Below are 15,135 nucleotides of genomic sequence, written 5' to 3' on the forward strand. Positions count from 1 at the left end.
ACGCTTGTAATCCCAGCATTTGGGAGGCTGAGTCAGGAGGATCATGGTTCTCAGACAGTCTTAGCTTCTTAGTGAGGCCCTTTGCAACTCGGCGAGACCCTGTTTCAAAAAAAAAAAAATAGGGCTGGGGGTGTAGCTTGTAGGTAGAATGCTCCTAGGTTCAATCCCCAGTACTGCAATAAATAAATAAATAAATAAATAAATAAATAAAATTAGGGCTGGGAGTGTAGCTCAGAGGTAGAATGCCCCTGGGTTCAATCCCCAGTCTGTCTGTCTCTCTCTCTCTCTCTCTTTCTTTCTCTCTCTTTCTCTCTCTCTCTCTCAACACACACACACACACACACACACACACACACACACACACAGTATAAAAGAAGCTGGGTATGGTGGTGGCACACACCTGTAATCCCAGTACTTGGGAGGCTGAGACAGGAGGATCACAGGTCCAAGACCAGCCTCAGCAATGTGGTTCTGCCCTCAGCAACTTAGTGAGACCCGGTTTCAAAATAAGAAGGGCTGGGGGTGTAGCTTAGAGATAGAATGCCCTTGGGTACCCATGCATGCGTGTGTGCGTGCACACGCACACACACACACAGAGTCAAAGATACAGATCAATAGAAGACTCATTGGAATGCATTCGGGAGAAAGAGTATCTTCATCAGGACCCCATGGGAGACGCCGAGCCCGCTAGCAGATCCTGACCACAGAAACTGTGAGATAACGGTGTTTGCTCTTTGAAGTTGCTAAATGTTGGAGTAATTTGTTATACAGCAATGGACAATTATATGTAGGGTGTATGTGTGTGAACTTTGAAATGACCTATTCCTGGTACTCAGGAAGCTGAAGCAGGAGGTTCGCAGGTTCCAGGACAGCCTCAGCAAGTAGTGACGCTCTCATCAACCTAGCCAGACCCTGTTTCAAAATAAAAACATAATAGGACTGAAAACATAGCTCAGAGGTAGAATGCCCCTGGATTCAATCCCCAGTACCAAAACAAACAAACAAACAAACAAACAAACAAACAAAGCAACTGTAGAATCTCTTTCCTTTTGTCTCTGAGTATGTTTCAACATAAAATCATCTGCCCTGGAGAGGATTCTAGCCACGAGCCAGAAGCCGCCGGTTTGACTCCCTACCCACCTGATGATGCTGGCTCCGGGTCCTTCACTCCTGGGCACCCTGGGTGGAGGTGACAGGCCTCCGGCTGTTCCTGCGGCTGCCCCTCTCCTCTCTGGCCCTGGCGAGTCAGCTGGGGGCGGCTGCAGGGGACCTGCTGAGTTCTGAGAACTGTGCTGCTATTTTTCCTCTCTCCTCCCACGCCCAGCCAGTGCCAAAAGAAAAAGAAAGTCAGGAAATGGAGGGTGAGGGTGGGGGAGAGGCTGCGAAGGGAGACAGGACCCCAGGAGGGCTGGGGTCCCCTGCCCCCACCCCTGGCTACATCTTTGATCCTGGGCAGGCGGGGGTCAGAAAGACCAGACAACCTGGTGTCCAGCCTGACTGTTAAGTATCCAGTAGCTGGCTAATTATCCCGGGCCTCAGTTTCCCCATCTGTAAGGTGCGTACAGTGACTCGTGTCCCCTGGAGGTGCCAAGAGGGTTGGATGAGTTGATTATGTTCAGATTATACGTTAGGTGCTGGATGAGCGTGTGCCCTTCCTCCCCCACCTGTTTCTGCTTGCCGGTGGCCTCTCCTCCATCTGACTGCAGCCTCCCTGCCTCTCCCTGCAGGAGCATCGGACACAGCTCACGTTTCTGCCCTTGCAGTGGGCTCCGTTTGCTCACTTGGGTGTTGTTATTTAACTGGCCAGAACTTCCTTTCCTCTTCTGTATAATGGAGGAGGTAACTAGTTCTGTTGTGGGCTTGGAATAAATGTGTGTGAAGTAGGCAGGAGGAGGCTGCCGGGCTGCACTGGTATTTGCAGCCTGCTGTGTCTTTTGCGTTTGGCCGCTGCGTGTGCATTGTCCTCGAGCCCACGTCTGTCTGTCTAGCTCTTTCTTTCCTCTCGATGTTCTATTCTCTTCGCTCAGGCTTACAGCTGGCCCGCCTGCAGTGTAGTTATGGAATTAGCTCTTAGAATAAAGAATCCTGGGGAGATACCCAGTTCAGCCCAAAGCCCTGCTTGCACCGTCTGCAGGCAGAGCCCAGCTCCCTGCCACCAGCGCCTCAGGACTGGGACAGAGTGTGAGCACAGATGGCCTCTGCCTCTGCGTGAGCATCAGAACGCAACCACACGCACACTCCCAGAGCACACAGCAGGCGGGAGAGAGGATCAGGGTGATAAAGAACCACTCGAGTGAACCCGCAGGCCGACGTCGCCTCTACATTCTGGGCTGGAGGACAGAGACGGAGAGTGTGACTGGCTGGGGCATCAGCTTCCTTGTTTATTTTATTCATTTATTTTTTTTTTCCCCCAGTACTGGGGAACCCAGGGACATTGTACCTCTGAGCTACACCCCCAGCCCTATTATTCTGCCTTTTTATTTTTGAAACAAGGTCTCACTGAGTCGCAAAGGGCCTCGCTAAGTAGCTGAGGCTGTCTGCAAACAGCGATCCTCCGGTCTCAGCCTCCCAAATGCTGGGATGACAAGCGTGCGCCACCGCGCCCGGCTCCTTGGACGGTCTTTGTGCGTGCGTCTCTGTAGTCCGTGACTACCATGGACTAGTCGCGGCTTAGGCAACACCTTGCTAGGCTCACTGTGTTCTTGGAAGCCGTTCGTTCATCCACTCGTATGACAAACATGAGCCCCCTGACTTGCCAGCCCCGCTGTAGTTGCTGGCACCCAGCGATGAGTAGGAGGGGCGGGCGGCTGCTCTGGTGGAGAGCGCACATCTGCATTTCCATGCTCACCGGCCTTACCATCAGCCCATGTGCGGAGAGCCCGTGAGATTGTGCAATGAGAAATCAGGGGCTTTAAGCAGGGCAGGGACCTGCTCACACAAGGCCCTGCTGGCCACTGTGCGGGGAGGGCTGGGGAGGTCCAAGGGCACCTCGGCGGGACTGGGGAGGTGGATCCAAGTGGGAGGACTCAGGGTATGTTTTAGAATGGGGCTCTGGCCAGCGGCACCACAGGCATTGGGGGCGAGCTAATGCTTTGTTGTAGGGGGTCCTGGGTGCTCTAGGAGGATTAGCAGCATCTGGGGCCTCTTCCCACAGGATGCCAGTGGAGGCTCCCCCGCTGTGTGGACCCCAAATCTCCCCAGACATCGCCAAATGCCCCGACTGAGTGCAGCGGGTGTTCGTGGGCAGGTGGCATGGGAGGGAGCGACCACTCAGGACCAGTTGGGAGGGCCGGCTCCTAAGCTTCCATTATTGGGGGGCTCATAACACCCCCGGAAGGACACTCCCTGCTGCTCAGATTGTCTGGTGGCCTCTGCAGGGTGGGCAGACCAGCCATATTTGATCTCGTCTGCGCCTCTGAGATGCCCCAGGGTTGTCTCGGAGGCCCTCACAGCCCCCGCAGCTCTGAGGATGCTGCTCGGTGCAGGACGAGACCCCTTGCTCCATCCCACATGGCAGCAGCACGCTGGAGGAAGCCGAGGGTGTGCTCAAAAGCCTTCGCAAGCCTCTCTTCCTTCTGCAGCTCTGCTGGGAGTCACCACAATCTACACTCACATGTACTATTTTTCTCCCTTTGTATGGGGGCAGGGTTTGAACTCAGTGTCATTCTACTTCTGAGCTACACCCCCAGCCCTTTCTATTTTGAAACAGGGGTCTCACTAAGTTGCTGAGGGCCTAAGTGGCTGAGGCTGGCCGTGAATCTGTGATCCTCCTGTCTCAGCCTCCCTAACTGGGATTCCAGGTGTATGTTGCTGCGCCCAGCTTACAGGCAGTTTGGATATGGGGTGGGTTGAGGGGCAGTCCTGGGCTGGGAACTGTGGGGTTGGGGGGCTGTGTCGGGAGGGAGGTGGGCCTCAGTGGGAGGAAGCTGTGTGAGGGAGACCATCCCCAAAGGAGGAAATGGGCAAAGACAAACTCCCCCAAAGCTGATCCTTGGCTTTCAGACATTGTTTTTTAAATTCCCTCTGAGAGCTGGCTCTGGTGCACACCCATAATCCTAGACTCCAGAAGCAGAGACAGGAGGATCATAGGTTTGAGGCTAGCCTTAGCCATTTAGAGAGACTCTCAAGAACTTAGCGAGGCTTTCAGCAACTTAGTGAAACCCTGTTTTGAAATAAAAAATAAGCTGGGTGTAGTGGCGCATGTCTGTAATCCCAGTATTTGGGAGACTGAGACAGGAGGGTCACAGGCTCAAAGCCAGGGTCAGTGATTTAAGAAGGCTCTCAGCAACCTAGTGAGATCTTGTTTCCAAATTTAAAAAAAAAAAAAAAAGGAATAAGGCTGAGGGTGTAGCTGGGAGGAAGAATGTCACTGGCTTCAATCCCTAGCACCACACACACACACACACACACACACACACACACACACACACACACATAAATTCCCTTTGAAACACTAGAAATTTCTAAATGTTCCACATTAAAAAATTCCCCCAATTTCCACCCATAAATCAATAGAGGATGTAGGTCTGGGTCTATAAGTGGGCATGGTCCTGAGGCTGAATCCAGAGAGTGGGAAACAGGCTGTGTGAACTAGAGGGGCTGGATTCCCCTGGAACCCTCCATTCCTGTGGCAGGAGACCATCCATCCTTGGACGATGTTCTCGTCAGTTCCTGTGTGTCCCCTGCAGTTTGGGGGCTCAAGGATATAGGTCCCGTGCAAGCAGGGTCCAGACCAGTCTTTTCTCTGCTGTCTGACAGCTCAGGGGCTTGGGGAATGGTCAACGAGGGTTGCATGAAGGAGACGCCACTGCTGTATCCCAGGCACTGTTTGGGCTGTGATTCAAAGTATGCGATATTTTAAGGGGGAGAATAAAAGTGACTTTAAATGGAGAAGCATGCCGGAAACAGCTGAAAAGATAAACGTGTTCTGCGGGACGTGCCCAGAGTCAAATGCTATTAGACAAACACTTGAGGGGGACAAATTGCGGTGCCACAAAGGGATGCGAATGAGACGGAGCACACGGAGGAACGATCGTTATCTTTATTCATACACGCTTGCTTCCAAACTACAATTAATGTATCTAACAAAGCATATCATGCAAACAAAGATTAGAGGTTATACAAGTGGAGGGAAGCGATGCAGTAATTTACACATCCATTGCATCGGCTAGATCACCGAGCGTTATTTGACAGTCCAACAGCCTCTATTCTATCAGTAGATGCTTAGAAGGAAAACCTTCAACCTCTGTTCCTTCCTCCGTACAGATCTGGGGTCTTATACGATGATTTTCAATTAATGATTTTAACCTGGGATAGCCTTCACACATATGCATGCGCGCGCGCACACACACACACACATACACACATGTAGGAAAAGCAATCTCAAATGTTTTCGACCGTCTATAAAAGATACTTGGAAAGACCCTACAATTAAGGGTATGAGGTTAATTTTTAGAAAACCTTTCATCTCAAAATAGGAACTGCCTTCATGTATCATTTAGAATAGTCCACAAAACCCCTCGAGAAAAAGAATCACAGTCTTCCAGAAAGTATATTGACAAAAATCTACAATCGCAGGAAGAGAAGCTCCTAATGTTAAGCAGAGGAGTCAAAGACACAGTCATTGAATAAAAAATCAAAAAATGCAAAGCCGCCTTTTGTCTTAGTTTAGAAAATCAGGTTCTTTTTTTTTTTTTGTGGTACTGGGGATTGAACCCAGAGGCGTTCTACCTTTGAGTTACATCCCCAACCCATTTTTTTTGTTCTTTATTTTGAAACAGGGTCTCACTAAGATGTGGGGGGCCTCACTAAGCAGCTGAGGTTGGCCACGAACCTGGATCCTCCCGTCTCAGCCTCCCAAGTACTGGGATTACAAGTGTGCACCACCACGCCCGGCTAAAAATCAGGTTCATATAAAGAGGGCTGCGTGCCTATTTTCTGAAAAAGGGTTCTATCTATTCACATATGCAAAACAATTTTGAACAGGCCCGTCTGCCCCTTCCTCTTATTTCTTAGAATACTGAAGTATTTCTAAGTTGCCCAATGGGCAAGAATATCCTTATAGGGCATCTCTGAATTTTCACCAAATGTGAGAGGCCTGGGGACTAGCGGGGACTGGGGACAGAGCTGAGGAATCGTCCCCCTCCTACTGCCAAACGGTGGTTACAGAGTCTCAAAGAGCAAAGAGAGGGTTCTCGGAGACTCCAGGAATGCTATCTTACGGCTGCACTTCGAAGGAGGCCAATAAAGACAACTTTGCTACAATTAGAAAACGTCTGAATTTTAGGCAGTTGTCTCTACTGTCTACTAAAAACAGAGAACACCAGCTTCCACCTAAACATGCGGTCATTCCAACGTGGACGTCACGCTCACCGGTGTGGGAAAATCCTGCTCTGGGAATGCAGGACGGAGGCGCTCCAGCTGATCCAGCTGAGTCTTCCTACAGGCTCCAAGTGACTGGAATTTTATGAAATTGTCAGTAGCTTTATTTCAAAAACTCATGTTTAAAAGAATTGACTTATTAAATTTTCCTATAAAAAAGTACAAATAGCCCAATAGATTCAGTTGTTCTGTTGAAAGTAACAAATTAATCTCTTCTTTTAGGTTAAAAAAGTCTTTGGAACATGTGGGCTTTAGCACAGGTCATTGTAAGGCTGTTTGATGACCGAGTGTAACCTACCCCGATGAGAGAGAGGCACAGGGACAGGGCTCTGCGCCCGAGTAACCCTCCCGGCATCCCCACATTAAAGCATCAACAGAATCAGGGTTGGCATCACTTCTAGATGGCTGCCTTCATCCATCTGCCACTCAGCAGACCTTTCCCAACTTTCTAGATTTTTCAGAGAACAGACATATACCACATTCCCTTGGTTTGCTGCACTGGGCCCAAATGGGACTGGACAGGGAGTTGACAGTCAGCGTTGTTGTTGTTTTTAAAATAAACTATAGCCCAAACAGCTCAAGTAAAATGATTTGAAAAGTATTTCCCCCTGCTCTATGCCGACTCAGCAAGCAGTCACTAATAACCAGGGTCCCTTCTCCTTCCTTATTTCCCGCCACTGTCCCTGCAGCTCTCACGGTCACCGTCCTTTCAGGCTCTGGCTCAGCGGCACCCATTTCAGAAGCACGAATTGCCTGGAAGCCGTGTGATACGTGCATACAAGAAATAGGTGACTTTGTAAGACCAAAGTGAGAAAATCACTGTCAGATGGTGCTGCCTTTCTAAGGCTTTTAAAAACATGACTCTCACTTTCCTCCACCTTCAGTGCAGAGAAAACAAACTCCAGCCAAAAGAGGAAAAGAAGAAGAAAAAGGAGGAGGAGGAGGAGGAGGAGGAGGAGGAGGAGGAGGAGGGGAAAAAACAAAACCCTCCAATTTCTCTTGCTAAACAGAAGCAGGTGGGAGCCGCAGTGGGAGCTGCTTGGGTCCCTGTCGGCCATCCTCAAATCCTCAGCTTCCATGATGCTTCTCCACTTGGGGCTAGCGGGAGACTGGCCCTTTTGACTCTTAGAGTTTTTATTGTTTTTATGTGGGTCTGGGGATGGAACCCAGGGGCATTCTACCTCCGAGCTACACTCCCTGCCCTATTTTTTATTCTTTATTTTGAAACAGGAACTCACTGAGTTGAGGAGGGCCTCACTAAGTAGCTGAGGCTGTCCACAAACCGCGATCCTCCCGAATGCTGGGATTACAAGCGTGCACCACCACACCTGGCTGACTCTTAGGGTTTTTTGGGGAGGACTGTTTTGGTGGTACTGGGAATTGAACCCATGCCCATGGGGCTCCCCCACTGGGTAACATCCCCAAACCCTTTTTAAATTTTGAGGCAAGGTCTCATTAAGTTGCTGCGGCTAGCCTCAAACCTGCAATCCTCTTGCCTCAGTCTCTCAAGTATTGAGACTACAGGCATGCACCACCATGCCTGGTTCTCCTAAGCTCTTTCTACAAACCATTGTCTTTTCCATCAGATCAAATGTAATATCCTGGTGAGGACATTTTCCTCAGAATGTACACTGACCAGCAGGACTCCATGGATCAATGACCGAGTACCCTGTTCAAGATTTTTTTCTTTTTTGGTGGTACTTTCCTGGAAACCCTTCTACCTCTGGGCTAGACTCTCAGACCATTTTTATTTGGAAATAGGGTCTCTTAAGCCAGCAAGGCTGGCTTCGAACCAGCGTGATCCTCCTGTCTCTGCCTCCCAAGTGCGGGGATTACAAGCATGTGCCATCACGCCTGGCTTCCTGTTCAAGTTTTGAAGTTCAGAGTCCATAAAAGAGAACAGAAGATTGTTCTTTTCTGGACTGGCCCATTCTCTGTTCCATCTCTCCCTCCAATCAGGGACTTCCCAGCCCAGACTATGCCTCTCACCTAGGTTGTCTATTATAATTATATATTATGTGAACTTCAGGCAAATTAGAGTAAAAAAAACGAGGAGTGCTCAGCTGGGAGATGCTTCTGGGAGGAAATAAAGCAGCTTTCCCTAAGAACCAAGAGCTACTTTCATGTTGACTTATTCTGTCCTTCAGCAGCCTGGCTCTTCTGGGGATCTTGAATTGGGAGGTCTTGCCAAAGAGGTGCCCTCACAAGACTGGAATGGCAAAAGCCAGATGAAAGTGTGCAACCTCTGCAGAGTCTAACGGTAGAGGTGGGGTGGCTGTGCTCAGGGCTGACATGCTATTTGTCTCATGGAATTTGTGTGTGCTGGAGCAGACAGTGGGTCACTCGAGGCAGCAAGATAGACTGCATGTTTCTGGTCCAGGTACACAGCAAGAAGGGAGTCCTCCCTCCCTCCTTCCCATCCCTAGGTCTTCCAATAGTCACAGGTTGAGAGGAAGAAGAAGAAGAAGAAGAAGAAGAAGAAGAAGAAGAAGAAGAAGAAGAAGAAGAAGAAGAAGAAGAAGAAGAAGAAGAACAACAACAACAACAACAACAACAACAACAACAACAACAACAACAACACACACACACATACACACACACTCTTCAGCTCAGGTACCATGATGACACAGCAGGTGCACAGACATACCAGACATACTGGATTCAAACACTTTCACTGTCCCCATGAGGAAGAATGGTGGAAGAACCCAAACTGAAGATGACAGTAAGAAGCTAAGACAGAGTCTCATCTCAAAAATAATCCCCACAAACAAAATTTTGGTTTGCAGGTAGAATCAAATATATATATATATATATATATACATATATATATACACACATATGTAATAAAAGCCTAATTAAACATGTAAAGTAAGCCATTCATTTTTGAAAGTAGGTCTACATTAAAAAATTAATATTGTCAGATACAGTGCCAATGTGCAGGGCTGGGAAGGGGGCGGAGGGAAAGGGGAGAAAGCACAGCATTAAGGAAGTAAGCTAAAACTTAATCATAAAAGCAGATTAGAAACATGAGCCTTCACAAATATAACACAATTGTGTCTTATAAAATTATAATAATACTCTCTTTATAGTTGATACGATTATATCAATAATATAGATTCACTTATTAAGGTTTATTATAAACATGCAAAATTCATTGCATGATGCATCTGCGAAACATATTAAAATCCTTCTAGCAAGAAAACATCTTTGAGCTGATGAGCATCCAGGTGTCCTGAATCTACAGCTCCGGGTGTGTCATTCAACAGGAACTGGAAATGGGAACCAAAGCCATATTGGTTTTCATCCCTAAGTGAATGTCAAGGGCTAGAGAAGATGGGGAAACCAATCCGTAGAGATGGATGTTAGAGTCGACACTTGATTAAGTTACTGTACATCGTACTTTCATAAACGACACTGCAGCCTATTAAATAAATAAGTACAAAAGGGGCTGGGGCGTACACTTCAGCTTCTCGGGAGGGGAGACGACATAGGTAGCAAAATATCGGTGGAGGGGTTGGCTGACAACACTCATAAGTAGTGGCATGATTACTGATGGCACCCTGGATCGAAGAGTAATCTCCCAGAGATTAAAATGAACATACATACATACTGGTTTATCCTTGATCTGAAATGATTTCACATGCTTACAAAGTCCTTTGTCAATTTGGCCTCTTGAAAAGAACGCAAGTGTGGAGACAGTTATCAACCGAGTGGGGTAACAGATGATAGACTCACCCAATACTCATCTGAAGTTTTTTTTTTTAAACCACTGGACTATGATTGGGTTATGAAGTTTAGGGACAGTGATTAGATTCATCCTGGTCTCTCAGATTTTAGGGACTGTATCAAGGCAGAGAACAGAAGTGGTGGATATCTTGCAGCCTCTCCCACCCTCAATATCTCATCGCTAACTCTATGGGCTCCCGATTCTTTCATTCCAAAGACATCTTGGAGAGAGATTCTTCCAGCCTATTGGGCTGAGGCAGTTCACTCTACCATTTCTGGCTGGGGGATCCAGGTGGTAAAAATCCACAGATGGAGGGCTAGAATATATCAAATCGTACCAAAAAAGGGGGAGGGGAGTCTGTTTGCTTTCTAAAAAGAGTTAACCTACAGCCAGATGTGACTTCTACAGAGTTAACCTGGACACTGTACATTATGTCATCTTCCACTAAGATAATATTCTTGGTTGTAAGAGAGAGACCCTGAAAAGTTGTTGACATGTAGACTACCAACCCTATAATTTTCAGGTCTCCATGTGGAACAAGACACAAGGCCATGACCTTCAAATTTTAGAATTAAGGATTATTTCCCACTGCTGGGGGGAAGGGCCAGGGAGGTGTTTGCTCTCACTGGTGAGTTTCATACTGAACTCTGTAGGATTGGGTGCACAAACTGGGGGTTGACATACGAGAACCCTTCAAAATCAGACTGGTCTATGTTAGCGATGACCAGCTGATCCGGTGGCGTTAAGACAGGTTGCCCTCGTGTGAAGAACTTGTCAAAGTTTTCTGCTCCTTTGCCACACTGTGGAGAAAAAAAAGAAAAAGGAAGTGTCAGTAAACATTACGAATCACAGGGCACAGCTCTCGAAGGGCACTTCGTGGGGATGAGCGTGGCCCAGGGAAATTGGGCCTGTGTAAGCAGGAAGAATCTTGGAGGACTTGCAGGCCTACTGTAATCAGAAGCCAGGCACAGCGAAAACAGAGTTACTCTATTGTGAATCTTCACACTCCCCCCCACATTGAAGATCCCGGGTAGAAATGCACCATTGGCATTAAGTTAGCAACAAGGAGAAGCTTCTCTTATTCCATTTCTGCCTCACCGGGCAAGCGGAGCTATGAGCGTAGATGCTGCATGCACTGCGCCATGTTGAAAAGGCCAGATGTTGGCTGGACTGGATACAGGCAGTTGCTCCTAAACTGAGGAAGTGATGTTACTGCCCCGCATCTGGTTTTTTTGCAAACAATGTATGTGATGAAGCAAACTCTGTACATCTCTGCCTTCTCACTGGGGTTTTCTAGAATCTCCAGCCAGTAGGTGTAGTGGCAAAGGTGGGAGAGGCACTCCTGTGCCCAGCTGGAATTCTGCACATCTACACAGAGCCAGCACTGGCAGACAGTCCAATGTGGGACTCATTTGCAGGTGGCTTCAGGCTGGAAAGGGTTCTCACGGGTGCCTTGGGGAGGTGGAAAAAAGCCTGATGTCTTTCTCAAATAGTCCTCTCCTTCAGGGTCTACCAGGGCACTCTGTGCAAATGGGGGTGAAACATGGCTGCCTGGTGAGGGTCTCTGAGAAGCACAATGCACGACTATGTCTACAAGGGCCTTGTTTGGGAGTCTGACTGAGTTTTGGAGGAAGTCATGTCACTTTCCAGCCACCAAGAAGAATTGTGGCATGTCGCTAGGACCCCAGGTGACCCAGAGCTGGGAGTTTCACTGGTGGTACCACTAATGGTTTTCAACACGTTGCGAATGATTGCCCTTTTACCTGCTGGTAAGACACAGGGGCAGCACGAGTCAGCTCTGAGTGAGCACAAGTTTTATTCTAATCAGGCATTCCTGGATCTTTAACAGAGGATGGCTGTAGACAAACTGTGAGAATAATTTTAGCTCACTTCCATAGGCTGTTCTGAAGATTAAGTGTGCAGTTTCACATACATGTGGTGAGAGTTCAATACATATTGCATTTTTAAAAAATAAGGCCAATCTCATGGGCTGGATTTCCTTCCCTTCTTTTTTCCCTTTTCTATCTTATAGATGGTTTTCTTGAGACTCTAGTTTCATTATACTATCCCCAATCTCTATCAAATAAAACTTGCTCCTAAAGAACTATTGAGGTGGAAAGCATGTCCTAAGTCCAAAGTAAGGTCCTTACAAATAACAGCTTTCCTCTGGGGGAGGTATTTTCATCTTAATAGGCAGCCATCCACTCTGAACCCAGGGAGACAGTATCCCACCATGATGTGGGAAGCCATACAACGATGAGGCCTCCTTATCACACAGTCAGGTCTCCCAGACAATGCTTCCACTCACACACTCCGTGTTTTCAGGATGCTTTTCCCTGGAAGAGTACAAAGTACTTCAAAGCCACGGCCAGCAGAGGCCAAGCCTGCAGTCCACATCGCCCCACATGCATAGGCCATTCGGAGCCACTGGAAGAGGCTCTTCAAGAAGTGAGCGAGGAATTAATCAGGAGCTGCACTTGACTCATTGGTTAGACAAACAAAAATACAACCCAGCTTCCATTGGGGTACCCCATTTAGAGCCTACTGCAATGGTAAGACTGGCTAAAGAAACAGCCCAACTTTTGGTAGTCCAGTGGTTCTCAACCAGGGGTGGATTTTGCCCGCTTAAGGAACCCACTTTTCGTTGTCATGACTTGGCCAAGGGGTGCTACTGGTATTTAGGAAGTAGAGAGGAGGAATATAGATAAACATTCTAAAATACTCAGGATACCTACTCTCCCATCCCATCCTCCAAGATTAATGTGCTGCTGTTGAGAAGCTCTGGGATCTCTCCAGACTATACTGTGAGTCTGAGTAGGTCTTCAGATCAGTGTGAAGGCAAAGGCAGGAATCAGACAAGGAGATTAGGCAGGAAGAGCTGTAAGAGCAGAGAAGCTGCAGAACCCCGGGGGAGGGCATAGCAAGCAAGTCCTCCAGCCTCGCCTGAGCAGGCTTTAAGGAAAATACCCTTTTGGAACCTGAAGAGTTTAGAAGAATTCAAGTGACTCTACTGTTGGTGTTGAGAGGCTGGGGCATGTGCTCCCTTAATAAAAAATGGTCTATATTTCTCTTGATACTCAGTAATCATGCAAAGATGAACAAGAAGGGATTTCTAGGGGGGAAAAAGCAATAAAGAATGTGAGTCCCCAAAGAAAGGGTGAGGCTAGCTAAGGTAAAATGTTCTCTCTGCCTCGGCTAGACAGCTATCTGTCTAGCTTTGGATTTATGGTTTTGTTCTGTGAAAAGTTTGCAAAGTCAGACCCCCCCCCCTTTTTTTTTAATGCCATCTTAAGGGCTTCCACACATTGCCATCCAGTGGAAAGTTTCAAAAAAGCCCTGCATGGCCTTACTGCCAAAGAAATATAAAAGGCAGAGTAAAAGGCGAGTTCTCAGAAGCTATAAAGGGGACGGGAACATCAACCCTGGGAAGGACGGACAGGGACGGGTGCTTGAGGACATCAGACCCTATGGCTGGCGGCCCAACAAGGGTTCTCCACGAGGCGTCCAGTGCCTGTAAAGCCAAGGGTTGTAACGAGTGGGCAAGACCCCTCGCTGTTTAAAGGTTCATGCCACCATCCAGCTGATGACCACAGAGCTCTGGGGAAGTCACCAGCCCCGGGTCAAGCCATTCTCTGCTCTGCAAGTACACTGAATGGCAAGATACTATTAGTCTCAAAACTGTTCACCACTAGAAACACCCTTCCTTCCTCTCCCTCTCCCTCTCCCTCTCCCTCTCCCTCTCCCTCTCCCCCCCTCTCTTTCTTTCTTTCTTTCTTTCTTTCTTTCTTTCTTTCTTTCTTTCTTTCTTTCTTTCTTCTCATTCCAAATTTCTTTGGAATTTTCCGACTCAGAGAGAAAACACATTTTGGCAAATGAAAGCTCTCCTTAAGCTGGCCCACTTTGGTGGAGAGATCAGATGCAAGGACAGGGCGAGGGCAGAGCTTACCAAAGCAACCACTGAGGTTCAGACACAAGAGCCACAGGAAGAAGCGGGGGTAGGAGAGCACTGAGCGAACCACGGGGAATCAAGCCCCAGGAAGGCTGGAGGCAGAGGCCGGGGTAGGAGCAGGTGCCAAGGTCCAGAAGGATGCTTCATGCTGAGCGAGACCCTCAGAAGACGACCCCCCCACCGCACACACTCAAGACGACCCCCCCACCGCACACACTCAAGGGGGCCGGGGAAGTTTAACGATTTTTATCGCGAGTTCGGTATGGTGAAAAATATCACTTATTTTTCCACTTTGGAGGGACTCTCAAAAAATGAGCCTTCTACAATTAGCCACATTAGGCTCAGAAACAGACAGCCTTCTTTAGGCAAAACTGAAGATGATCTTGAAATGTGTCTTTTAAGAAATTATGTGGAGAACTGCCATGGTCCTCACATTACTTCTAGCACCCTATAAAAAAGAAAGGACCATGGAAATCAGGACTCTACGTATCCTTGGGAAAAAGAAGCAATAGGTTCATCAGGCCATTGTGCTCGCCAAAATAGGTACCCACAACTTTTGGACCGGTCTCACTCAGAACCAGCAGCGTGGTGGGCAGTGGGCCTTGGGCGCCATCTTGGAGCTGAGCCAGAAGCAGAGGCACAGAGATGAGGGGTCAAGAGGGCACCTAGTGGCACCCGCGGATCTGTGGATGCATGAGTGAAGCGGGACAAGGGTAGCTGGCCTGACTGCGGACATCCTCCCGGCAGGCCTCAGGGATGAAGGTTACTCCCACAGCCACCTGGAGGGCTGCTTCCAGGGCTCTCTGTGTCAACAGGCAGGTAAGGGTTGTCTGTGGCCCCTAAGCTATAGGTGACCCAACACAAACAGTAGTTAAAGTGACTTGTGAGCAAATCCCCTGGACTGGGTGTGCCAGCACTTCACCCCCAAAGGCCCTCGCCTTTCACCAATGGAAGCTTTTGCCAGCCGACAGGTGAGATACCATGCAGCCAGGGTGGAAAGGGAGAGGGAGGCAGGGGGCAGCCCAGAGCTGGCTAGCTGGGACGTTGTGGCCCAGGTCAGTGCCTCTGGGACTCTGGA

General features: G+C 48.3%; 1 protein-coding gene across 1 annotated transcript in view; it reads right to left on the bottom strand.

Annotated features, from left to right (window-relative positions):
* Positions 1 to 10,743: 10,743 nt before the first annotated feature.
* The window catches only part of PRKCA (protein kinase C alpha), a gene marked incomplete at both ends in the record, with an annotated part of 433,234 nt that continues 428,842 nt past the window's right edge, over positions 10,744 to 15,135 (bottom strand). Inside the window, one exon of the mRNA XM_080714110.1 lies at positions 10,744 to 10,908. Within this exon, the coding sequence (XP_080570236.1) occupies positions 10,744 to 10,908 (165 nt within the window). The remainder of the gene's footprint in view (positions 10,909 to 15,135) is intronic.

Source organism: Muscardinus avellanarius, assembly GCF_963383645.1.
Source record: "Muscardinus avellanarius genome assembly, chromosome: 16".
Classification (NCBI taxonomy): domain Eukaryota; kingdom Metazoa; phylum Chordata; class Mammalia; order Rodentia; family Gliridae; genus Muscardinus; species Muscardinus avellanarius.